Raw genomic sequence first — 25,438 nt, 5'->3', positions numbered from 1 at the left:
AGGCTTACCCAGTTGTTCATTTTCTCCCGTCTTTCTAGAAGCTTTTGCTGAAGGACTTCTCCTGGGCCTCCTGCTGCTCCAAACCGTTCTACTATGACCTTTGTCGTCTTATATTGTTCTTCTGGCACCAAATGTTTCATGCACTGAAGGTACATGTGCAAGGTCTGTTGCAATGGTGGGACTGGAAGTTTGGGAAGTACCTAATTAGGATGAAAAAGTAATCAGGCAATCATTAATTGCATCTGTCACTAACATTATGTTGGGTATTTTAACTCAAGTCTTCACATTTTAAATAACTTTGGCATATTCTCCACCCTTGCAAAATGGCTCAGTGCTCAGTTAATAATATGAATTCCAAAAGAGTGAGGAATCATTGTTTGATCTGTGCACTGAAAGAGATGCAATCAACTTCACATGATCAGGATTACGCTCAGCAAATGGACCATCCTCTCTTCTTCCTGCCCTTTCCTGTGACCCTCAAGTATTCAGAACAGACTTCGGAGGCACACAGGTGGAAGGTAAATCCATACTGTCACTGAGGACCATTCAGCCATTGGCCAGATATCATTACATGTACCCAAAGACATGTTGAAAGGGACTGAAAAACTAAGGAGATTGTTGCACTGCCCTTTCACATTCTTTCCTCACCAACTAGGCATGAGATGCAAACTTTAATATGCAGATTTTATTCCACAACTCTATGCTCAAGCAGGAGGCATCCCATACCCGATCATGGCATCCTGTACCTGATCCGGACTTCTCCTGCACCTTGTGAAGAATAGGAAATTCCCGTTCTTTCTAAAACTGTGGGAGAAGTCCGGATCAGATACAGGATGCCATGATTGGGTACAGGATGCCTTCTACCTGGGCATGGAGGTGTGCAATAAAATCTGCATATTAAAGTTTATATCCCACACATAGCTCTGGAGGAAAGGATGGACGAGGTTGATGTGATAATCTCCACAGAGTGGATTCAGAAGATTCTGAACTGGGTTGCAAGCTACAGGTAGTACATGTGGTAGATCATGTGGTAGGAGTGAGTATCAGAAGGCCTTCAAGATGTATATTCTCCACCAAAGATTTCTAGTGATCTGATGTTTTCCCTAGACTCAGAGACTCCCACAATGAGAATTCTGGAGGCATTTATATCCCCAAATGCTGAATCACCAACCCTGGAGGCCTCCAGGGGTGATGGATTGAGTTTAGCCCCCTGCCCATCCTACATATAGCAGGTGTAGATTCCTGGAAATGCAACCAAAAGTCACTCCTGATTGTGATTTATTTCTGCAAATGGTTCCAGATTGCTGCAGTATTGCTCGCATCCTAGGGGAAACATAGAGATGACAAGCATCCCCACCACACCCAGCATAGTTACCCATTCCATAGGAGGTTATCAAACAAAAGCTTTAGTTGATTAATGTGTGGGTTCACTTTCAATTATTGCAGCTGATTTTCACAATTTACTGCTAAATCTACTTTCAGATTTGGGCCAGAAAATATTAGAGATGCCCCCCTCCCCATGATGAGTGATGGCATTTGCTTAATAAATATCAAATTATTTCACATGAAAGGGCACAGCTGTATTTTAAATTTCATTTCAAAGGTAATGTTGATTGTAATTAAAAGGTAATGTTGGTTTGTTGCTGGAGATAGCAATCTTGAAGATACTTTCTGGAGAGTAAAGCTGATTTCATTCCTTAGAATGTGCCTTAGAGTAAACATGCTTAGGATTGCTTGTGGAATATAGATACTTGACACAATTGTGATTTTATCCCTTCTCATGTGGCATGTTTTTGAGTGCAAACTCATACAGCTTTACAATAATGGAATCACCACAAAGAGGGGTGAAGTCCTTTCTGCCATGTGATACTCTCCATAAAAAGTATTCCTCATTGACTCTGATTCCCTCTCCCCTTTTTTTGAGAAACAGTCACTCACTATCTCATCTTGGCTGTGGACATCTTTCTCTTTCTTCTCCTTGACTTCTTCTAGAATTGGCATCTTTGTGTCACTTTTGTTCTGTCTGATGGAGAGCAAAAATGGGCAACACTTTTGATTGCAGAGTCATACACTTTGGATCTAGAGAAAAGAATAGTTGGGACAGACACAGAAATAAACCATGTTGAAATGTAGCCTTGGAAAATCTGCCACATTATGTTCACATGTGAACTCGGAGCAATAGAAAGAATGGGACTGATGAGTAAAATAGTAGTTATTTGTAGCTTTCTAGTATAAGAACCTTCATCTTGGTGGAAAACAAGATCAAAATTAATGTATGTTTGAGGAATATTGCATTTGGCTACATTTTCCCCTCCTATTTTTCTATTTGTTTTCTCTTCCGTATATGTTTATGGGATCAGCACTTTAAGGTGTAAGAATATTATTTTACTACTGCTACTATTACTGATGAGGAGGAGGGAGGAAAAGAAGAAAATGACATGATTTTTAGTTTTAACACATAGGGCATGATGAGATAATGCATGAATGTACTTTTTATAGCATAACCAGACTTTTCTTTCTTACATCCCTCATACAGCCCTTCAAGACACCTCTTCGTCTTTTCCAGAGGGTTTCCCAACCTTTCCAGGGCAAACTGTAAGGGTGCAAGATATGGGAGAGGAAATTATCCCTGTCCTGGTTCTATTCATGAAACTGTTTCCATCTGCCGAAGGACATCATTGAATCCACAGGTGCACAAATAGCATTTCACATGTCTACCCTGGAGCTTTAAGGTTTTTTTAGCTGACTCCTCCCTGATAATCCCACCAACCAATGCTATGCCTCATGCTCCCTGGGTACTGCTTTACACTTAATGCAACAGCCATTATTGCTGTGAGTATGCTGGTGTTACACCAGTCTCCTACACTTATGAGTATGCACAACATACCTAAATCTTTAGGGCAGGTACAGGAATTTTACATCCTACCACCTGCTGCTAAACTGCATTTCTTGTTATTAGCTATGCTTGCTAGTGCTGATGGGAACTACAATTCCCACCCCTGGTCTGAGCTGCAACCAAATGTCAGTTGAGTGCGCCTCCATTTGCACAATGGACTGTCTTCTCCTGCACCTCCACCGTTCATTCCTAAGTTTCCCCATGTGGTCTGTTAGGAATTCAGGACCTGCTACAGCAGATCTGGAAGATGTCTTCATGTGGAAGCAAAGATCCATTTTGGCAGCAGCATCCATTCTGGCAGTAGTATTGCAGGCAAGTCTTAATGCAAACCTTGCTTGAGCTGGAGCTCTCCTAACGCATACACAAGTGATTAGATGTGCAACAACAGAGGGTCAACATGGTGTAGTGATCTGAGGGCTGGACTAGGACTTTAGGAGACCAGGGTTGAAATCCCCACTGAGGCATGAAAACTCACTAGATGGATTTGGACAAAACATATTCTCTCATCCTTGGATGAAGGCAATGGCAACCTCTCCTTGAAACAACTCTTGCCAAGAAAATCTTGTGATAGGCTCACCTTAGGCTCAAAATAAGTTGCCTGATGACATGCAACAATAACGCAGTTGCAATAGCAATTTATATGTTTGCTGTAGGAATACCAATGGGACACTGGTATGCCTATAGCGACAGTGTATGCTATAATAGAGCCATCCTGTGCTTCCCTGTCTGCACCATGACATAGAAAAAGGGTTGGTTTGCAACTGGATCATTATGCATGACAGTCAATGATTGTTTTTGTATGTATTTTCCCCAATCCTCTCTCCTTCTCCTCCTACATCCCTCCTTGTCTCTCTCTTTCTCTCTTACTGCAAGGTGGCAGTTGTACACTCTTTTGGCAGAAAGGAGTGCACAAGAAATAATGGGGAACAAAACTGATAAGGAAGAAACCAGTCCTGAAGCTGCGAAACATTTCTTTTTTAAGGCTCTGGTTCCCAGAGTTTTCCAACCAGCAGATCCAGTGGCCATATTGACTGGGGTGTTCTGCAGGCTGTAGCGAAAAAAGTAACTTCTCCAAGCTGTGTTCCAAGATCACACAATTTAAGGGGAGGCACACATTGCTTTGGGGAATGGGAAAACATGGATGTTATCTCTCCTTGATTGCTTTGAGGGTGACGCTAAGGCTCCTGTATTTGAGGTATTGTGACAACAGAGTTTTCAGAACCTGAAGAAAGAAGCCGAATGAATAAGTGGATGAATGAATGAATGGAATGAGAAGAACATGTGCCGCACATTGTAACTGGTGATCTCACAGGCACCATTCAATAGGCATCCATCATGATTTCTGTGAGACGGCAGCATTCCACAGAATGTACACTTGTGTAATGAGTGTGCTGGAAGGTGGGATCAGAATTTCCTAATTGCTATCAAATGAATAATGTGTGGTTACTTTTGTCATAGAGCTTGTTATTCAACAGCAGACAAATGCACCGCTGGCAAGTTCATTTTAATCAGCAATTTGCTCAGGATGTGGAAATGGATATAACAAGGTGAAAGGTTAATGCATCAAGTAACAGCTCCCATCCACTCCCTTTATAGTTTTTGCCAAACATCCATTATCCTTTAGACCAACATAAATTCATAAAATGCACAAAGTGAGCTTGAATTTTATGTTCCACTCCCTGGAAGCTAGGCAGCATGCGACTGCAATTCTATTGATAAAACACCTCTTGCGTCACTTTACTGATTCTTTTGTTTGACACTTGACTTAACCATCTTTTCCCCATCGTTCACTGCAATTCCTCTCTTATTTGCAACACTTTATCATATCCATCTTAGACAGTCTGAAGGATCTCTGGACATGAAGTGGACCATTCAACAGTGTTTAGTAGCTTCCACATTTGGGGAGGGGGGCAGAGGGGGGCAGTGAATCTGCTCCAGGTTTTATTTCAGACTTTAAAGGCATGATTCAAGATGTTTAACCTGTTTTGGATGTATGGGTTAGTTTCTTTAAAAATTTGGACTAAAACCCAATATGGATTTACTGCCCTGTTGATGTGGAAGTCACCAGTCACTACCAGGCTCCTTTCTAAGGCCTGTAAGTATCTGGAACCTGTCTGGAAGACATCACATAAATATTTGTTGCAGTTCAGTCCATTCCTTGTTTCTGACCTATTTAATAGGAGTAGGGCAATGAGAATTGCAAGAATTATAGCTTGGTTTTGTTTTGTTTAAAAAATATTATTACAACACTCAGACCCCTTACATTATTTGGGGATTCTTAGGATTATCTTGGACTAAGTGGGATAGGACATTGGACAGCAAGGAGGAAGAGTAATCCTCTGAAAGCAGAGACCATCATGTTGGATGAGAGGCAGACAAATGGGTGAGTCCCTCCAAACCTTCTGCAAAAGACAGCATGTATAAGTCCTGGTATAAATGTTCCAGGAGCCAGTGTGGCATAATGATTTAAGCATTAGACTAAGACCTTGAAGACCAGGGTTCAAATCCCCACTTAGTCATGGAAACCCACTGAGTGACTTTGAACAAGTCACACTCTCTCAGCCCTAAAAGCCCTGTGATAGATTTCTCTTAGGGCTGCCATAAATCAGAAACAACTTGAAGGCAGACAACAACAAACAACAGCAAATAATAATTGTTCCATCTGATGCCTTCATTCGAAATGTCAAACACCATCTTTCTCAAATACGTCATGCTGCAAAAAGGGAGATGCCATTCTGATGACTATCAGCACAACTCAATAGATAGTTTTATAGTCAGTGACCCCAAATAATTTAGTAGAGTAGGAAGACATTAAGAGTCAAATGAATAGCAGCTGCTTTGATGAGCCTGGCTCTACGTGTGCAGGACACCATTGTTGCCGTCTGCCTCCGGATGAGGAAAAGACATGAGAGGAATCCTGTGGCTTGCAGTGTGCTTCAAAGCAAGAGCCACAAATTGCAGCTGAGGAGATGAGGATTGAACGACCCTTTCTAATATAGACAGGAGAGATGGATCTAAATTTTACATGATAGTTTTAGTCAAATTAACTGCCTTTATTACAGAGAAGATGCTGTAATACTCCAGTGCCTGTTTTAGAAAGCACTTCGGTAGCCTGAGACTGGAGCTGAACAGGTTTGGGCCACAGGCCTGTGAACATTCACCTAGAAGTAAGCAGGAATTATTTCTGAGTAAATATGCATTGAATCAGTGGTGGTCCTACCATCTGGAGTACTACCCACCTAGCTCCCAATACATCCTTCCAACCAGCAAAGATATCCAAGGTGTACTTAAGAGATTTTGCAAGGAAGGATATTGGGGTGAATTGGCTCCATCTCTGGGAATCTCTTCATTTTGCTATTATGTTTCCACTCTCCATTCCATTTGGCTCAGTGGGCATCAGCCACCACTGCGCAGGATGATACTGTTAGTCATAGGACAAAATCACACTACAAATAGCACTGTTGTTATTCCACTTTAACTGCTATGTATGCTTCCTGTCAAATTCTGGGTTTTATAGTTTAGTGACGCCTAAGAGCTCTCTGCCTGCAGATTCTAAATGCCTTCCCTAAATTGCAAATCCCAGGATCCATAGCAGTTAAAGTGGAATAATAGTGCTATAACAGTGTAGTGTGATGTTGCTGATAGTTCTTAAACAGTGAGAGCTGGAAAGAAAGTAAGTGAGCAAGAGTGTAGAGTTGTATTTGACAGTGATTCCTATTTAAGGTACAGAAAGAAAGTGGGGGGAAACTGTATTAGGGACTGAACCACTAGGACTCTGGTTGACCAGGGTGTGAAGCCCAACTCAGCTATGGAAACTAACTGGGCACTTTTGGACAAATCATACTCTTTCAACTTTACAAGGGATTGGCAAACCGCCTGAGAAGAAATCTTGCCAAGAAAATCATAGGATAGACTCACTTTAAGTAGGAGATGACTAGAAGGTGCAGAACAACATTAAGATTATTTGTGGTATGCACAGTGTGGGGAAATCATCTCCCCCATATTAACCTATATGGGCTCTCAGAGGTCCCTAATAACCTTTCCCTTAACTTCAAAATCAGGTCAGACATAGGCACATTTCCATTCAGTTTGAAAAGTAGCATTAACAAAAACAAGGAGAATATTGGATGGTTAACAGCTCCTTATCTTTACTGTTTCATTGATTAAAGTAACTCTTATGGCATTGAAGACAATGATCATTAGGTTAGGGTTGCTTAGACTCCCATTTTTTCCTAATGGGCAGTGTTTATCCCCCTTTGCTTCTAGTAGGGCCTGAATTAAAAAAACAACATACACAGATACACACATGGGTGGACTGAAATCTTTTTATTATTAAGTGGATATATGAAGTATAAATTGGACTCTATTAGGATTTTAGATCCTTTTATTCCCTATCCCTACAGGTTGAATTGTGGCTCAAAATACAGAGCTGGGTTAAAATGACTGGTTTGGATAGTGCAGCCTCTCTAAAATACAATATTTGATTAAAATTGGTTGATGTTGCTTTGAGTTCCAAATGGGAGAAAGGGAGGATATAATTCAAATTAATAAATCAAATAAATAATGTATTCATACTTTTTAAATTATTGACCCTTCTTTAACGTTAGGATGTAGAGCAGTTCATTTGAAAAAAATGCTACACTGGGGATGTGCTATTTTTGTATAAGTGGTGTGTGTATATATGCATATACAGGTATGTGTACATTGAGGGACAGCTTTAAAGAACAGTGGTCTGGATTAGCTGGAAAGGGCCTCCTTCCCAATGGTTCTCCCCTCCACATCTACTTTTCTCTTACTTTTCTCCCAGGGGAAATACCTCCTGGTTTAAACCCCCCATGAGAGGAGCCTACAACTTCAGTAAAGCAATTTTAGGGGAAAGTGACATGGGAGGGAAGTACTTGTGGTCCATCTGAGGCTATCTATGGGCACTCAGTGCATCTCCCTCTTTTTATGTGATCCACTTGTCAGAGCAGCACAATGTCTCCCAAATGTCCCCTTGCACAGGACAGACACAACATTGATCTCAAAGGAGATTTCTTTTTGTGTTGCTTTGTCTCCCAAAACCAGCACGCCCAAGGATGAATGCCTTCTGCCTATATGGATATCTCTCCATACGATCTTGGCTGAAAACAACCATAACAACATCTTTGACAAAATGTAGGCCTATGACTCCAGCACTGTCATTTTTCTTTCTTTCTCCTGTTTGATTTTTCCTGTGAAAAATTCCCATGAAGGATACCTGTTGAAGGGACAGAAGGTTTCCATAAACAGGGTAGCGACAAGGCTGCTGTCTCAAGGCTTCTAATTTGGAGTGTTATGGAAAGGGAAACAAATGGTTAAGTTGCTGTGTTGTTTTACTGCCAGAAAGGGAGAGAGGTGATGTGTAGATATTTTCTATCCTTACTTACCAAAAAAATTAAAAATATTCTGAGCAGTTTGGATAATTCTGTACCTTGATTCAGGGGTGCAGATAAAGACACTATTTGCTTCTCAACTTTAGATAGCAAAATAAATTGGGCCAACCCTGGAAGATAGCTCAGAACACCTTATGGGCAATATTTCTGTATTGCTGAGAGAACATATCATTAGTAACATCTCTGTTTTGTAACTCTATTGTTGGATTTCTTTTAACTTGGCATCTCTAGTCAGTCGTCATTCATTTGCCCCAAATGCCATGTGTATGTGTGTAAATACGAACAGCTCAGTAGAGTTATTCCCTTGATATCACAGTTGCTTGCACATGATTTCCTTTTCTTCCAGCAAAACTGACCCTCGGGTACTTGCCATCTGTCTGTATATTATGCTAAAGGTAGACACAAGGTATGTATGCACTGTGGATCTACAGTATCATCCGAAATACACCAAGCATTCTATGGGACTGGATTCTGTAACTGAAGGTGTGGATGGAAAAGAAGATATTGAATTAAATTTAAAGATTGGTTGAGCCAGTGTAGTGGTTTAAGTGTTGGACTACAGCTCTAGGAGACCGGGGTTTAAAGTCTCAGCCATGGAAACCCACCAGGTGACCATGGGCAAGTTATATTCTGTTAGATTAAGAAGAAGGCAACAAATCTCCTCTGAATAAATCTTCCCAAGAAAACCCTTTCATAGGGTTGCTATAAAATGGTACTGACATGAAGGCACATAACACTACCACTAGCAGCAGTAATAGTAGCAACAACAACAACAAGGGCTAGGAAGGTTAGTTGGTGAGAATAATGCTTATTTGTGGAAGAGACTGTGTGAGGCCGCTTTAAAAATCAGCCACACTGTCTTGCAAGACTTTCTAGGTGGCATTTTGTTTGTTACTTAATATATTAAGTAAAAATACAAGATGGTAATGGAGATTCATACAGAAGCTAGTACTAATGTTTAAAAAATCATCAAGATATTAATATTAAAAATAAAACAACCAAGCATAATACCCATTTAAAGAGAAAAGAAAAATAGGTTTCTATACATGGAATTTAAAAGGGTTGTGTTAAGATATTTGTCTGTCTATGTATTTACCCCTCCATCATCTAATATATGTGTATGTGCCTTCAAATTGTCTGTCGACATGGAGACCCCATGATTTTCATAGGATTTTCTTATCTAATGCTGGGGGAAATAGACAGCAGTAATTAAATTAACTAAAATATTCCTGACATTTTGCCAGCATCTGTGGCTGGCATCTTCTGAGGATGCCAGCTACAGATGCTGGTGAAACGTCAGGAATAAACTCTTCTAGAACATGGCCAAATAGCCCGAAAAACCTTAAAAAATTATAGATGCCGGCCATGAAAGCCTTTGACTTAACTAAAATATTGTTGCCCAGTATTTGAGAGAGCAGTTTATTGGTTAGTTCTTGGAGCCATAGGACAAAGGATTCTTTCACATGTCATGACTGGTCATAAACTTATAAATAATAATCATACAGCTTTTACAAATCCCATGGCTTCTTCCACACCAGCATTAAATGGCCACAGAAGCCATACTAAATATCCTTGTGATTCACTGGGTAATCCATATGGCAGGCACTTTTTGTACCTCATCAACATGATGCGGGAATATTATCATGGAACCCCCCCACCCCCTCTTATTATTATCTCCCTCCCTGTAGAAATCATGAATCAGAGGGCAGAATGATGCTAGAGGATTTTGGCCAATGAAACAGAATGGCCCATTTGCACTGACTGCACATTCATTTAAGGATAACTGCAGCTGTGGTCTCTTGGTCACTTGGCTCCTTATGCAAAATGGTTCCCCACAGATCAGTTTTCATTGACAAAACCTTAATTAGAGAAGACCATTTTACCAAGTGATAAGATGGTCTCTCGATCAGCAACATGTCAACTTAATATATGAGCCAAGCATCTCACTTCCAGGGCCCCGTTCCTTAGAGATTTTTATGGAGCACAACTGTCAAGACTTAATGGACGGAGTCTTGCAGTGCAGCCCTAGCATTGGATGCACAATGGTTTTGGCCCTACACATCACATCCTGCAAAGCGGAGGTCTACACACATGCACACATGCTCTTCTCTAGAGTTTGGAAGAATAACTTCTTTTGCTATAACTCTTGGAATCCCCCAGCTAATATGGCCACTGGTTATGCTGGTTGGGGGATTCTGGGAATTGTAGTCCAAAGAGCAGCTTTTTCAAGCTGAACACTCTCCCTCTGTATCTCAGGACACATGTTTTTCCCTCCTGCTGTTTATCTGAGTTGGAGAGAATATGGGTGGCCAAGGGTTGCATGTAACCCCAGAGGTTCAGGTTTCACACCCTTGCCTTAGCTTTCTGCTCTGGAGGAATGTAGTTTATGATGCTGTATAATAAACTGACAAACTTTACAAACTTTTGAGAGTCAAATATCCTTAGCAGGAGTCAGTGTCTGGTGATGGAGAGCACTTGTTTTTCAGAGCGTCAAGCACACTATGGAAGAGAAATTGTTGTCTGGGGTGTGTACAGCACTAATCCCACTGTCACCACAGATAAATAGTTGAGTTTTATTTTCATATTGGTCATAGACGATGACAGAAATGCAAACATATACCATCCAAAACAAATAACTGCAGGTTGTGGGGGCTTTTTAAAAAAAGAGTGTTTCTGTACACAGAGGTTTGAATTGTATTGATAGCCCCAACTACAATAGACCCATTGAATTCATTTTTGAATTCTAAATCAACACTTACGTAAGTCCCATTGATTTAATGGGCCAACTCTAATTGCAAATTACCAATAGAATTCAGACTATAAAATGCAACTGGAAAAAATGGGAGGAGAAGTTAGACCTAGTAAGTGTTTAAGCACATAAATGACAGGTAATCTTGACAAAAACAGGAGAAGCCCAGTTTTGGAGAGGTAGGTCTTGGCAGTATGAATCTGGTGAAGCTGCTGGAATGGGTCTTGCATTGGTGCATCACTGAATTGGGATTTACATTGCTGCAAGAGCCACCAGGTTGTCATGTTAATTGATTAACTAAAGCAGATTAATAAATTAATGTTTGCTGCACAGTAGATACAAGCTATTAATTTGTGTGGAGCAACATACACTGAAACAGGGTGTAAACAAAGAACAAAACAGGCTTTGCATTTGTTTGTTTGTTTTTTAAAAGTCTGTGGGTGGGTGTATGTGCAGTTAGAATACCTACTTTAAAAAGCACACCAAATAACAGGATCCAGATGGTAGAGACTGTTACAACAGGCGAGAGACAGATCAACCAAAATGTAGCTACAGTCACAGCAAGCATGGTTACAGTGCACTGTAATATTCAATAAATATATTTAATAAATGCAGCACAAACTTTTAAGTTCAAGGTGAGCTACTGTGATCTCTGACTCCCATAGCCCCACACCACTGGCTATGCCAATACTGGTTAGGGATGATGGGAAATGCAGACCAACAAGATTTGGAGGTCCACAGCTGCCCACACCTGTTTTAAATGATATCTAAAGCCAATGCAGCTGACTTTTACCTCTCCATATCTAGTTTGCTACCCAAAGCTGAGTCCTTTGAAGGCTGGACCAGTTTCCTTTAGCTGACACCAGCCAGAGAACAACTTTACTTTGAATCAATATATGAATGGAATACTGGACATAAATAGGTTTTGACATGATTTGCTTCAAATGCCTTGAAACCTGTTTGGCCACAGATGTCAGCTGGACTAAGACAGGTCTCTGTACTGCAGACCAATGGCAAGATGGATGCCGGTCATGGCATTTCCAAATAATATCTGTTCCTCCTTAGTAAGGAAGATTTGTTCCCAGATTGCATTTGGTGTTCCTGTGGACACTGGCCAGTTCCATGAGTAGCTGAGCATCCTCGTTCCTCTCCTTCACCAGGAAGTAGAAATTGAAGTAGAAATTGAAACATAATGAAAAAGAAAAGAGAATTTCTATTGCAATGTGGAGGCAGGATGTGCTGTACAAGCAGTTATCTGATAGTGGACACATAATGTGGTTACAAAATACCTGATTTGAGGCAGAGCTCACCAAAACAAGCTCAATCCTTATTTTTTGGTTAGCAGCACCAATAAAGAGGATCATAATCCTTCAGATGACCCAAGCAGGGCATAGTAGTTTGGACTAAGACTCTGGGAAGCCAGGATCCCAATCCCTGCCACAAAGACCCAATGAGTGACCTTGTGCAAGCCATGCCCTCTCAGCTTCAGAGGAAGGCAATAGCAAACTCCCTTTGAATAAATCTTGCCAAGAAAGTCCTAAGATATCACTTGGAATCAACAACAAAGTTCTTTGGCCATGTGGGGGTACATTTCCATCAATGGATAATCATCCCTTTCCACCCACCAGAGGTTGGAGAGGCTTCCAATCCCACATAAACTGCAGGGTTTGAACCGTGTGCTACCTGTAAGTAGATGGAAAGCTTCCATGTGAGGATAATGGGTCATTTGCAAGAAGTGCATCAAAAGTGGCAAGAGGGGCCTGCCTCTGGCATAGGGTGTGTGCAATAACCATTATACAACATAAGCCTAAATGAGAGTGTCTACTGCTTAGACTCATGTACTGAAATCCTTTGTCTTTTATATAATTCCCTCTGTCACCTTTGCCTGGTAGAGGCCTTTGCAGACCATAACTACATGATGCTATGGTCAGGATCTATCTATCCATCTCTTTGTCACCATCTAACTTCCTCCGTCCTTTCTTTTCTCATATTCTGGAAAAAAGGAACCCAACAATGTGCACAGTTGTCTGTGCCACATCAATAAAGAGGCACACAAATAAATAATACACAATAGATATTTTCCTATCTGTAAGCGGGAATTGAGAGCCAGATGGTGCAGTGGTTTGAAGGTTGGACTCGGATTACAGGAGACCAGGGTTCGAATTCCTGTTTGGTCATGGAAGCCTCTGAAGAAGGAAAAACCCACCAAGAAAACGCTAGGGTAGGGTTGCCATAGGTTGGAGCCAACCTGAAAATGCATGGGGGCAGCAACAAAGATAAAATGCAAAGTTCACTGTGAGGCTTGCAGTGAGAAAATCGCTGCTTGCAATGGTCCCAGTTTTCCCATTTCCTGGGAACTCTTTCTTCTAAGGAAGTCTCTTTGAGAGGAAAGGGACCCAGTCCATGGAAACAGGTTCAAGGGTGCTCAGTTCTCTCTGCAGGTGTGAGAGGGCTGCCCATCCTGAAGGAAAGGGATTATTGTATCACCCACACGCCCACCCAATATCGCTTTGATGAACAGTACCAGTTTTTCTTATCCATCTTCCCCTGCCCAGTTTGGGGGGGGGGGGCACTGGGTGAGCATGTATCTTTTGGGAAGGAGCATCAGCAAGAAAGAAGGGCAGTGGGAGGAGGAGGTATCCCTGCCAGCTGCAGCTTCCAAGTCAATGAACCCCCAAATAGCTTCAGCACCTGGGACAGCTCCCTGAAACTTTAGTCACCTCCTTGCAGGCAGGGAAACCAGCTGCCCCTTTCCCCTTTCAAAATCTTGGAGGAGAGTGTGGAGCATGCTGAAAGAGAAGACTTCTTACCACTAAGGATGGCAGAAGGAAGGAAGGAATGGGTGTAAAAGAAGACAAAGAACATGTCTAGGAATAGAAGAATATTCTAGAGCCAGTTTGGGACAGTAAATTTGGAGACCAGGTTTGAATACCAGATGGCCTGCCTAAACCTATATGTAAACCCACTGGATGACCTTGGGGACATCACACTCTCTCAGCCTCAGAGGATGGCAGTGGCAAACCATCTCTGAAGAAACTTGCCAAGAAAACCCCATGATAGCTTTGCCTCAGGGTCACCAGAAATCAAAATTGTCTTGAAGGCACACAACAACAACAACAACAACAACAACAGCAACAGCAACAAGGATTGCTCATGGTTCCTTGCTGAAGCAACTAACATTTCATGAAACCTGGAAAGACTTGATAGCAACCAGTTCTGGAAAGAGGAACCTGTTGGGTGACTGGGATGAAAGGAGAATTCAAAGATGTAGCTTTGTTAGTCTGTAGATTCAGTATGAAGAAAGATCTTGTAGCACCTTTGAGACTAACTGAAAGAAAAAAAATTGGCAGCATGAGCCTTGATAGACTTCAGTCTGCTTCCTCAGATGTACTTGGTGGAGCGGATCTGCATCTGAGGAAGTAGCCTGAAGTCTACCAAAGCTCATGCTGCCATGTTCTTTCTTCCAGTTAGTCTCAAAGGGGCTACAAGATCTCCTTCCATACTTGAAAGGAGAAGGATGGGGGCAGAGTCAAGAAAGAGCTGCCAGAGAAGTCTTCCTTTAGGGAACATGGCTGTATGTCTGGGTTGGTGAGTGGGAGGTTTAGCCACGAGATTCTTTTAATCCCATTGCTACCGGAGTTATTGCTCCAGGGTAAACAATTTGGGAGATAGAGGGGACTATAGTTTCCACCACCTTGAGGATTTGGGGCTCCTTCCAAGTCCACAGCAAAGGATCCACATTACCTTTGTTCACTCTGGAGTAAGTCCAGTTGTAAGCCTCCAATGAAAGGCAAAAGCGGGTCTCAAGCGAGTTCCCCCCCCCCCCTTCCACCGGGTGGTTCAGATCTATTTACTTGGACGTTACTCAGAGAACTAGTTAAAGGTGTTATCTACCCGTTACACTCCCCCATTGGTTGCTCATTCATGTCTGGAGTGGAGTGGAGCAAGGGAGGGAAGAGTGGTGGTGCCCGAGCTTTGGACTCTGGAGACCAGGGTTCGAATCCTCGCATGGAAACCCACTGGGTGACCTTAGGCAAGTCACACTCTCTCAGCCTCAGAGGAAGGCAACGACAAACCTCTTCTGAATAGATGCACTTCATTGTTTAAGGGACTGGAGGGGCTCTTTTTTGTTCAGAATGGGTTTTCAAAGAAAAGAAAGGAGCAAAGTGTGTGTGTGTGAAGCGACATACCTTAAGAAATTAAAACCATCCCTACAACACACACCCCATATATAAAAGCCACCCCCAGGATTATGAATTCAAAGCTGGCCTGAATAAAAATGTTCTTGCTTCTGAGGAAGAGGAAGAAGACAGAGAAGGGGCCAATCTAGCCTCTCATGGAAGGGAGTTTCAGAGGGTGGGAGAAGCCACCTAGAAGGCTCTGTCCTCTCCAAACCAGCTTGTGATGGTGGTGGGACCCAGAAAAAGCCTTCCATTAAAGATCTGAGGGCCCTGGCAGGTTGGTATGGGAAGAGATGGTCACTCAAGTGGTCTATTTGAGACCCCCTGTCTCCCCATAGGAACCTGGCAAAGGTGTTGCCCTAAAAGATCAGACCAGCAAAACAAAAAGGTCTTTAGGGGAAATACTTTTTTGTTTTGCTAGTCCCCATAGGAAACTGCCAGAGCCCTAAGATCTTCGGAGCAAGGCTTTCTCTGAGTCCCACCATCTTCACAGGTCTATTTGAGACTACTGAAGACTGGGAAGAGAGTCTATCTGGGAACAATGATTTGAGAAGACCACATCTCCTGCCAGAACCCTTAGATCTTCAGAGAGGAAGGCTTTCTCTGGCTCCCACCACCATCATAGCTCTATAGACTATATGTAGAGAGAGATCTTGTAGCACCTTGGAGACTAAGGTCCAAAACACACTGCAGCAATAATACAGTTTGAGACCACTTTATTTGCCCTGGTTCAATGCTAGGGAATTCTGGGAACTGTGGTTTTGTGAGACATTGAGCCTTCCCTGTCAGAGAGCTCTGGTGCTACAATAAACTACAATTCCCAGGATATTCTTAGCACTGAGCCAGGGCAGTTAAAGCAGTCTCAAACGGGATTATTTCTGCAGTGTGTTTTGGACCTAACTGAAATCAAGAAGTTGCTAGCCTGAGCTATAGCCAACACAACTACTCTTGAATGCTTCTTTGGTAAACCTGTCTACTTCCTCAGATGCATTTGGTGTGTAGACTGTTTGGGAGATTGTATCTCCTCATAGGAACCTTCCAGTGCCCTGAGATCTTCAGGAGAAAGCTTTCTCTGGGTCCCACCACACACACACACCATCCCAGCTCTATAGACTATTTGAGAGACTTACCTTCCCATAGTAACCAGCTAGAGCCCTCAGATCTTCGGAGGAAGGCTTTCTCCGAGTCCCACCACCATCAGAGACTATTGAAGATTGGGAAGTGTCTATCTGGGAATAATCTCAAACCATCGATTTGAGAAGACCTGTCTCCCTGTGGGAACCTGCCATAACCCTAAGATCTTCAGAGGAAGGCTTTCCCTGGGTCCCACCACCATCGTAACTCTGTATGTAGAGAGATCTTGTAGCACCTTTGAGACTAACTGAAAGAAAGGATCTGGCAGCATGGGCTTTGGTAAACTCACGACTACTTTCTCAGATACATTTGGTGTATAGACTATTTGAGAGATCGTATCTCCCCATAGGAACCTGCTAGAGCCCGCATATCTCCAAAGGAAGGCTTTCTTTGAGTCCCCCCACCATCGTAACTCTCTATGTAGAGAGATCTTTTAGCACCTTTGAGACCAACTGGAAGAAAGGAGTCTACTTTCTTAGATACATGTAGCGTATATGAAAGACTTATCTCCCCATAGGAATCTGCTAGAGCCCTCAGATCTTCAGGGGAAGGCTTTCTCAGAGTCCCACCACCTCCATCCAAGGTCTACCTGAGGCTATGAGAGACTGGGAAGGGTCTCTCTGGGCACAATCTCAGTCTCGTTGAGCAGAAACTCTTTCCAGCCGCCCCCGACTTGGGTCTCCAAGGGGGAAGGGAGGGCTTCCCTGACCTGGATCTCTCCTTCGGGGGTAAAGGGGGGTTCCCTTTGTGGTCTCCCACCTCAGTCCTCCCTTACCTGTCAGGGATGGGTCCTGGAGTCCGAAGCGGAGTGGGTCGGAGAGAGAAGAGCTTGTTGGAAAGAGGGAAGGGGTCCTGATGCTCCTTCGCCTCCTTTCTGGCCAAGGCAAGCGCTCCCAGACCCGCCTCTCAGGCTTGGCTCTTCCAAACTCCTCCTCTCCTCCTTCCCTCCCTCTTTGTGGGACGGGGCTGACCCAGGCGTCCTCTTTTTCCCGGATCTGTCCTCCATTCATCCCCTCCTCCTTTTGAGCCAGGGCATCATCTACTCATATTGATCCCACCAAGGGGGAAGTCGCAGTGGTTTCAGTGCAGGATTAGGACCCTTGGATTTTCAGCACCTTGGTTGGCAAGTCACACTCTCTCAGCCTCCGGGGGGGGGGGGAAGGCAATGGCAAAACTCCTCTGAACAAACCCTGGCCAAGGAAAAACCCAGGATCGGCCTTAGGGTCGCCAGAAGTTGTAAAGAACCTGAAGACACCCGACAATAAGTCAAGGAGCAGATCTACACCTCTTTGATCATCTTGTGTGGCTAATTCTGGGAATGGTAGTTAGTCGTGGCCCCAGAGTAGAGCTACTACCCCCTCCCCAGACATTTCCATAGCATCGAGCTGCTGCAGTTCAACCGGTGTCAAACCGGATTATTTCCGTAGTGGGGAAGGGTGAAGATGTGTTTCCCGGAGAAGAAGAAGAAGGAGCTGAGGTTGGAAAGATGGGCTCCCACACTTTCCCCAACTTGGCACCTACAAAGTGGGCAGGACTACTGTTCCCAGCGTCTCTAGCATCCAGGCCCATGTGAGATGATGGGGATGATGGGAGCTGTCTGTGAACCAAAAGATCTGGGGAGGGAAGGCTCTTTACACTGGCAGGGAAGATGTCCATTTTCGACCCTTCCAGAGAGAAAGAGCCCATTAGCGACTGTTCCTACTTTTCTTTTTCTATGATGCATCTAAGGCCCCCAGTGCCAGCATCCAACTGGACACCACATCTATGGAGACCAAGGAAGGGCAGCCCTTTCCAAACCCATCCAGAAGCCCAGATCCTCTTTCTCCAGCCCTGAGACTCAATACCAGGGTCCTCCTCCTTTGTGGCCCACTCCCTTGTTCCCTGTTTACTCGCATTAGGAGGCTGCCTTGCATTGAGTTAGAGACCCTTACTCCCTCTAGACTAGTCTTGGCAGCGGCTCCTGGGATTGCAAACAAACTCCTGCTTTCTTGGGCTGCGCCTGCACTGCAGGAATAACACAAGTCGACACCGCTTTCATTGCAATGTCTCAGTGCGCTAAGGAATTTTCCGAAGTGTAGACATTTCCCTGTCAGAGAGACACAGCAAACGACCATTCCCAGGATTCCATAGCATTGAAACATGGCAGCTGAAGTGGTCTCAAGCTGGATCAGTGCTGCGGTGCGGATGCAGCCTTGGAGCTCTTCCATCCCGGCTCGACTCTGCCTTGTTTCCGAAAACCATTGATGTCGGGTATGTTTAGGGATGTGTGTCAAATGTTCTCAGTTGCCTGGGACTTTTACTCCGGAGTAAGTACAGACTTGGAGGGATTCAAAGACATAGCCCTGTTAATCTGTAGGATCAGTCTATGTAGAGAGATTTTGTAGCACCTTTGAGACTGACTGAAAGAAAGAAGTTGACAGCAGGAGCTTTCGTAGACTTCAATCGACTTCTTCAGATGCATCTGAGGAAGTAGACTGAAGTCTACGAAAGCTCGTGTTGCCAATTTCTTTCTGTCAGCTAGCCTTGGATTGAAGGATCAACCCAGTTGGATGACACTTTTTCTTGGGGATCAAATGAGTCAACCGGAGAGGAGACTTCGTTGCTCCCTTTTCCTCCACTTTCTATGGGAAAACCACTCAACTCACTCCTTCCTCTGTCCCATGTTTCGGTACTGGAAAGGTGCTGGAGGGCTTTACTTCCAAACAGACATCATTGGGAGATATACAACACACACACACACACACACACACACACACACACCTGCAAGCCCTATATCGGTTTCACACCGGATCACACTTGCCGGCGCAGACTGTTGGATGTCCGCTCTTCCTTTTTTGGTTATTTCGGGGTACACACAGAGTAGCCTTGTCCACTTTGGTACCCTCCAGGTGTGTCAGAGGGAGCTGCACAACACCCACCATCCCCTATAGATCGTGTCGGGATGATGGGAGTTGTAATCCTACTATCTCTGGAGGCGGCAGATGGATGCCTCGGATGGCTTCTCTCTGGTGTGGCACAGCGGGTTGAGTGCTGGACTCTGGAGAGCAGGGTTTGTAATGTCAACTCACTGGCTGACCTTGGGCAAGTCACACTCTCTCAGCCTCAGGGGGAGGCAATGGCAAACCTCATCTGAACCAACCTGGCCAAGAGAACCCTATGATATGTTTAGGGTTTCCATACGTCGGAAATGACTTGAAGGCATACAACAACAGTGTCAAAAGTTAACGGGAACGAGGGAATCCTCACGCGAACGTTTTCATAGTTTGATCGGTCTTATAGTGGCTCTTTCCCAAATCCCGAACTCCCTCTAACTAACCTCTTTTTCTTTTCTTTTCGTGTTTGTAGGTTGTCTGGGAGTGATTGAAACAGCAAAAGGGGTCTTGCAAAGATTCTCAAGAAGACCACCCCCTTTCCTAAAAGAAGCCTCCAATAAATTGCTCTGAAAAACGGAAAGGAAGGAATCATCCATTCCTCACATTCTTCCTTTGGGAAGGCTTCTTTCTCTATCTATCTATCTATCTATCTATCTATCTATCTCCAGTTAGGAAATCGGAGTGAGAAGGGGCTGGGGATCTAGTAGCCCTAGATTCTGGAGGATGCGAAAGGGAGATGCATGCGTGGCATGGAAAAGAAAGGAGGAGAAAGGGCGAGGCTGAAAGGCAAATGCAATGCTTTGCAACATCTTGCCTGACGAAGAAGCCCATGAAGCTTCGGAAGCTTGCAACAAGTAGATTGTGCATTTCGGTTGGCCAATAAAGGCATCCCTGATAGAAGTTTATTTGGGATTTGTGAAATGGCCAACACAGTTGTCCCTGAATGTTTTCTGCAAGGGCTCAGGGAGGCTTCCAGACCCAAGGGAGGCTGTCTGGGCGCGGATCCTACACACTCCCTTAAAAGTAAATCCCACTGAAAACAACCAGGTCTACTTCGGAAGTCACCCTGCAAAAGGAGGGAGCTATTGCTAACGGTGCGCTCCGTGCCGCAAAAATGCGGAGCAGTGTCATGCGATCCCGAAACAGCCTTTGCTCCTAAGTTACTCTCAGGGATGTTCCTTAAGTTTTGGTCTTGGGAGTTAAGAATAGACCTCCAGCTTCAACCATCCCTGAGGATCGCTGCTGGCGACCCAGGGGACTTTGCAGGGCCAGACTAGGGAGGTTTCATCCAGAAATACTTGGGTGGGATTTTATTTTTTCCAGCAAATCATTCCTCTGAAATAGGCAAAGCTCTGTTCAGTGGGGAGCTATTTCTTCTTTGTATCGTTTAGGATCGCAGCCTGAACCTGGGAGGAAAGGGATCCTTTGAGCAGATGAGTTCACCTTGCTCAAACTATTTAGATCTTACGCATTTCCCAAGGCTTTGAACCGGTCACCACCCCCTTTTCCCATTCCTATTGACAGTCACAAGACCAGTTGTCCATTTTCCCCGTTGTGTTGGGCACTGTGACAGCGATGGGAGACACTTTCCATGTTGCTCTATGCATTAAGACAGTGACACATTGGCTGGGCAGCCCCTATAGATTTCAAGCCTTTCCCCAAAGCACTCTCCTCCTCCTCCAGCCAAAATGGAAGGACTAAGGAGCAACCTTACACTGAAAACAATTCAGTCCGGAATTCAGCAGGAGAAACTGAAACGTTGAAGGCAACACTATTATTTTAAAGTTGTATAGCTTTGATCCCATCGAGTCCCTTTTAAAAACGGGGCCAGTTATTCCAGTTGAACTGTGTGTGTGTAAACTATATTTTCCAAGCCATCCCTTTCTTAATTCCAGGACATTCACTGAGTGAGTCTTGTTCATGGAGGGAGAGGTAAAGCTCTCATCTGACTGACCCAGCAATAAGGATTGTTACTTCCAGGTGCCCCACAATCAGTGGGGCATTTTGCAGAATGATATGTTTACATTCACTTCTATGGGAGGAAGGTGCTGATTTCCTATAGGGCTTACTCTATACTTACAGAGAGAGAGGGGAGGAGAAGTGGGTGAGGGATCTAGTAGCCCTGGATTCTGGGGAATGAGAAGGTTCACCCCATAAGTAAGGCTCCACATAGACATAAGTACCTCTGAGTAGATGTATAAAACCCAGCTTAGGACCCAGCCCTCCTTTCTGACATGCAAACAACGAACCAAAAAAGCAACACAGTCCCCCAAATGCCATTTATTCAGTCTCACATCGGTGTAGCAAGGTCAGACTAAAACATGGTAGGCTATATTGCAATTACCTGAATAGCAGCACGACAGAAGAAGAAGAAATGGGTTACAGACTTTTCCTTTCCTTTCCTTTCCTTCATTCATTCATTTCTTTTCTTTCCATTGGAGGAGAAATCCTATGATGTGTCTTCACTTCCCGGCGTTAAAAATATGAACGGATGGAAAACTTCCACAGAGGTTCCTATCTATGTTATCTCACAATATTTGTTAAGTCCCTGGATTTTGGCATTTGTTGTAACTTACTCCCACCCCCCTCCTTCTTCTTCTTTTGCTCTTTAAAACATAATAGTGTTTTGGCTTTGGCTTTTTAAAAAACAAACAAACACACAGAGAGATTGATTTATACACAACAGTCTGATTCACACGTGTTTCACTTGAAAGCTGTAAGACCTGCTGAGGATTTATATTTCTGAGGAAATGCAAATCACAGCCCTAATATCACAGAACTTTCTTCCATCATTTCAGACACACGATGGATGGGATCCAGGCTTAGGCTTTGCTTCAAGTAAACACACTGAAACTTACAGTTTCAGTTAGTCACTAAGTCCCACTGATGCCAATGGAAGTAGGACAAAGCCTGGAGCCATATATATATATTGCAATGGAGCCCATTCACAGCTCTAGCCCTCAAGGATCCCATTCCAAAGCACAGAAGTTAGCAATGTCTTTCTTCCCCAAAGCAGCATGGCTGGCTGGTAACACAAAACCAAGCATCCCCCTCATGTCCTTCCAGCCCAGGAATGCTGGCTTGGCAACTTGTCCCCTGTTTCTGTTTTTGGACCAACCCAAAAGGACACATAATAACAACACTGTGAGGAAACCTCTTGGCACAACAGACTGGGCTGAGAAATTGGAAAGTGTCTGGGTATCCCTCCTTCCCCTTCCCCTTTTAAAACCATCTATAGAAGGGCACCATCTAGAGCAGTGGTCCCCAAACTGTGCCTTTTGAGATCTGTTGGACTTCAGCTCCCAGAAGGCTCAGCCATGTTGGCCAAGAATCTGGCATCCTGGGAGCTGAAGTTGGAAATCCCTTAACAGGACACAGTTTGGGGACTACTGATAAATAGTATTACAGTAACCCAAACTGTGCCCTTTCAGAGCTGTTGGACTTCAGCTCCTAGAAGCCTGAGCCATAGTTGGCCAAGAGTATGGGATTCTGGGAGATCAAGTCCCAAATCCCCTTAAAAGGACACAGTTTGCGGACCACTAATATACATAGTATTATAGTACCCCAAACTGTGCCCTTTCAGAGCTGTTGGACTTCAGCTCCCAGAAGCCTCAGTCATGTTGGGCCAAGAGTTTGGGATTCTGGGAGCTGAAGTCCAACATCTCTTAAAGGGAATAGTTTGGGGTACTATAGTATTATAGTACCCCAAACTATTCCCAATCCCTTAAAAGGACATAGTTTGGGGAATCACTAAATATATATAGTATTACAGTACCCCAAACGGTGACCTTTAAGAGATGTTGGGCCAAGAGTCTGGGATTCTGGGAGCTGAAGTTGGAAATCCCTTAAAAGGACACAGTTTGGGGGAACCACCGACCTATAGTGTGTGCATCTTTCCTTTTGAGGTGATACCTTGACACAAAGAGAGAGAGAGAGAGAAGAGTGAGGAAGGAGGAGGAAGCCATCATCACATCAAGACAAAAAGTGTAAAGTGTAGTAGCATATTGGCACATTTCGGGACATGAAAGAAGAGGCCAGGTGAGATGCTTCTCTGGCTATGCCCTCTAAGTATAGTCATAGTCCGAAGAGTCCTCCTCTGAAGCTCCTCGGAAGTCTCTAGAGTCTAGAGTGTTGTTCCCTTCAGCTGCCTGGAGGGCTTTCTTGCTCTTGCCGCCTCGACGTTCTTCCATCTTGATGGTGTCATAGAGTCCCTTGGGCCCTTCGTCCAGGAGGAGGACATCCCTCTCCGACCTGGAGGGCTTGACCTGGCAGATGTTCTTGAGGGTCAAGAGGAGCGGGGCGTAGAGGACGTTGGCCAGGCCCATGCCCAGGTTGAGCTGGACGAAGCCGAAAGAGTGGACAATCTCCCCTGCCACGATGGGGCCCAGGGCATAAGCCACCGAGTAGGAGATGTCAGCGATGGCATAGACGCTGCCATACACTGAGACGTAGCGGACATCGACCAGGAAAGCCAAGGTGGGCAGGAGGGCAGTGTCAACCAGGGCGATGCCGAAGCAGATGCCACAGAGAGGGACCATGAGCTGCCCAAAGGTGTGACAAGCTGGGACCAAGCAGGAGCTGGCCCCGATGAAGACCATACCCAGGGCCCCGTAGAACCACTGCAGGTGAGGATACCTGTCGGCCAGTTTGATGGTGAGGTAGACACCCAGGATGTGAGGAAAGAAGGCGGGAAGCCACGTGAGTCCCATCTGCCACTCACTGGCGTGCATGGTCTTCATCATCCAGGTGGCGATGGTGGGCTCCAGGAAGGCCAGCGGGATGTTGCAGGTGGTGAGGGCCCCGGCCACGACAATGATGTAAGGGTCCACCATCAGTCGATAGATGGGGGTCCCGACAGGGAGGTTCTCTCGGGCCCGGTCTCCGAATGGCTTGACGGCCAAGAGGAGGAGGAGGCCATCCAGGAGGCAGACGGCGGCCAGCACTAGGAACGGGGTCTGCTTGCCGGCCAGCTGGTAGAGTACCCCGCCGAAAGGGGGCGCCACTAGGCTGCCGAAGGAGATGAAAGCCAGGGCCAGACCCAGCGCCCGGTTCCGCTCCGATTCCTCGGGGAACTTGTCCGCGATCAGGGCGATGCCCGACGTGTCCGCGAAGGCTGAGCCCAAACCCTGGAGGGAGCGACGTAAAGAATATTCGTCAAAATTAGATAAAGAAGATAAAAATCTCTGTTATTCGGAGATTTTGAAAGCTTTCTTTTTAAAAGAGAATCAATTCCAAGCCCTGGAACCTGGAGTGATGTAAAGAATATTTGTCTAAATTCGACAAAGACAAGAAAATCTCAAGTAATGATCACCAATTACCCGACACTAATCCTCTTTGCCTATTCTCCCACCCTGGGGCCCTGCCATCAGCAACAGGACAATACACAGATTAACATGGAATTTCCTCCTCCCTACCCAAGGTCACACAGTATATATACATATATCTTCTAGGCCAGCATTCTCTGAAGATGCCAGTGGTGAAACATCAGGACTAAACTCTTCTAGAACATGGCTACGTAGCCCGAAAAAACCCACAAAAAACGATGCATGCCGGCCATGAAAGCCTTTGACTTCACAAAAAATTGGTTTGTCACAACACTACCTGGAGGCTCCGGGCGGCGAAGAGGGTGCCGTAGTTCTCAGCCAAGGCAAAGGTCAACGTCGAGAGGAACATGACGGCCAGCCCGATCAGGAGGGGCAGCACATAGCCCACCCGGTCGATGAAGGGACCGCTCAGAGGGTTCACTGCCAGCTGCAGCAGCGCCTTCGAGGCGAAGAGCACCCCGATCTTCAGGTCCTCATTGCCTGACGCCGGGTACGGAGGGCGCAGCATCCCCGGTGGGGGCCTGGAGGTGGCGTTAGGGGTCAGGGACCCACTCCCATTGACCACCCAGGACAAGGACTCCAAAGACCCCAGAGAGGGGCGCGCTTCCTCTGCCTCCGCCTCCACCTCCCGGGCGTCAAGGGCGGCGATGTAGTCCGGGATGATGGGCACGATGACCATGTAGAGCATGTTGTCCAGCAGCAGGGCCACGCAGACGATGACCAGCAGGAGGCGACGCTGGCGGTGAGACTCCCGCAGAGCCTCCCGCAGAGCCTCCCTGCGCTCCCCGACGGCGGCAGAGAGCTTGGCCACAGCCCCCCGAGGGCCCCCCGAAGAAGGAGGAGGAGGAGGAGGAGGAGGAGGAGGAG

The 25,438-nt window shown here is 45.0% G+C and overlaps 2 protein-coding genes across 2 annotated transcripts in view; both read right to left on the bottom strand.

Annotated features, from left to right (window-relative positions):
- CHAT (choline O-acetyltransferase) overlaps positions 1–17,231 on the bottom strand; it is a 68,456-nt gene extending 51,225 nt beyond the window's left edge. The window contains exons 1-3 of the mRNA XM_042456293.1: positions 17,150–17,231; positions 1,939–2,079; positions 9–200 (exon numbers count right to left, since the gene is read on the bottom strand). Of these exons, the coding sequence (XP_042312227.1) occupies positions 9–200; positions 1,939–2,001 (255 nt within the window). The 5' untranslated portion in view covers positions 2,002–2,079; positions 17,150–17,231. The remainder of the gene's footprint in view (positions 1–8; positions 201–1,938; positions 2,080–17,149) is intronic.
- Positions 17,232–22,716: 5,485 nt separating this feature from the next.
- SLC18A3 (solute carrier family 18 member A3) lies at positions 22,717–25,436 on the bottom strand (the record flags this gene model as incomplete). The annotated part of the gene is made up of 2 exons (XM_042458450.1): positions 22,717–24,373; positions 24,849–25,436. Coding segments are annotated over 2 exons (1,650 nt in total), but the record flags the coding sequence as incomplete, so codon positions are not given.
- Positions 25,437–25,438: the final 2 nt, after the last annotated feature.

This window comes from Sceloporus undulatus, chromosome 3 (assembly GCF_019175285.1).
Source record: "Sceloporus undulatus isolate JIND9_A2432 ecotype Alabama chromosome 3, SceUnd_v1.1, whole genome shotgun sequence".
Classification (NCBI taxonomy): domain Eukaryota; kingdom Metazoa; phylum Chordata; class Lepidosauria; order Squamata; family Phrynosomatidae; genus Sceloporus; species Sceloporus undulatus.
This window is presented reverse-complemented; position numbering and strand designations above follow the sequence as displayed.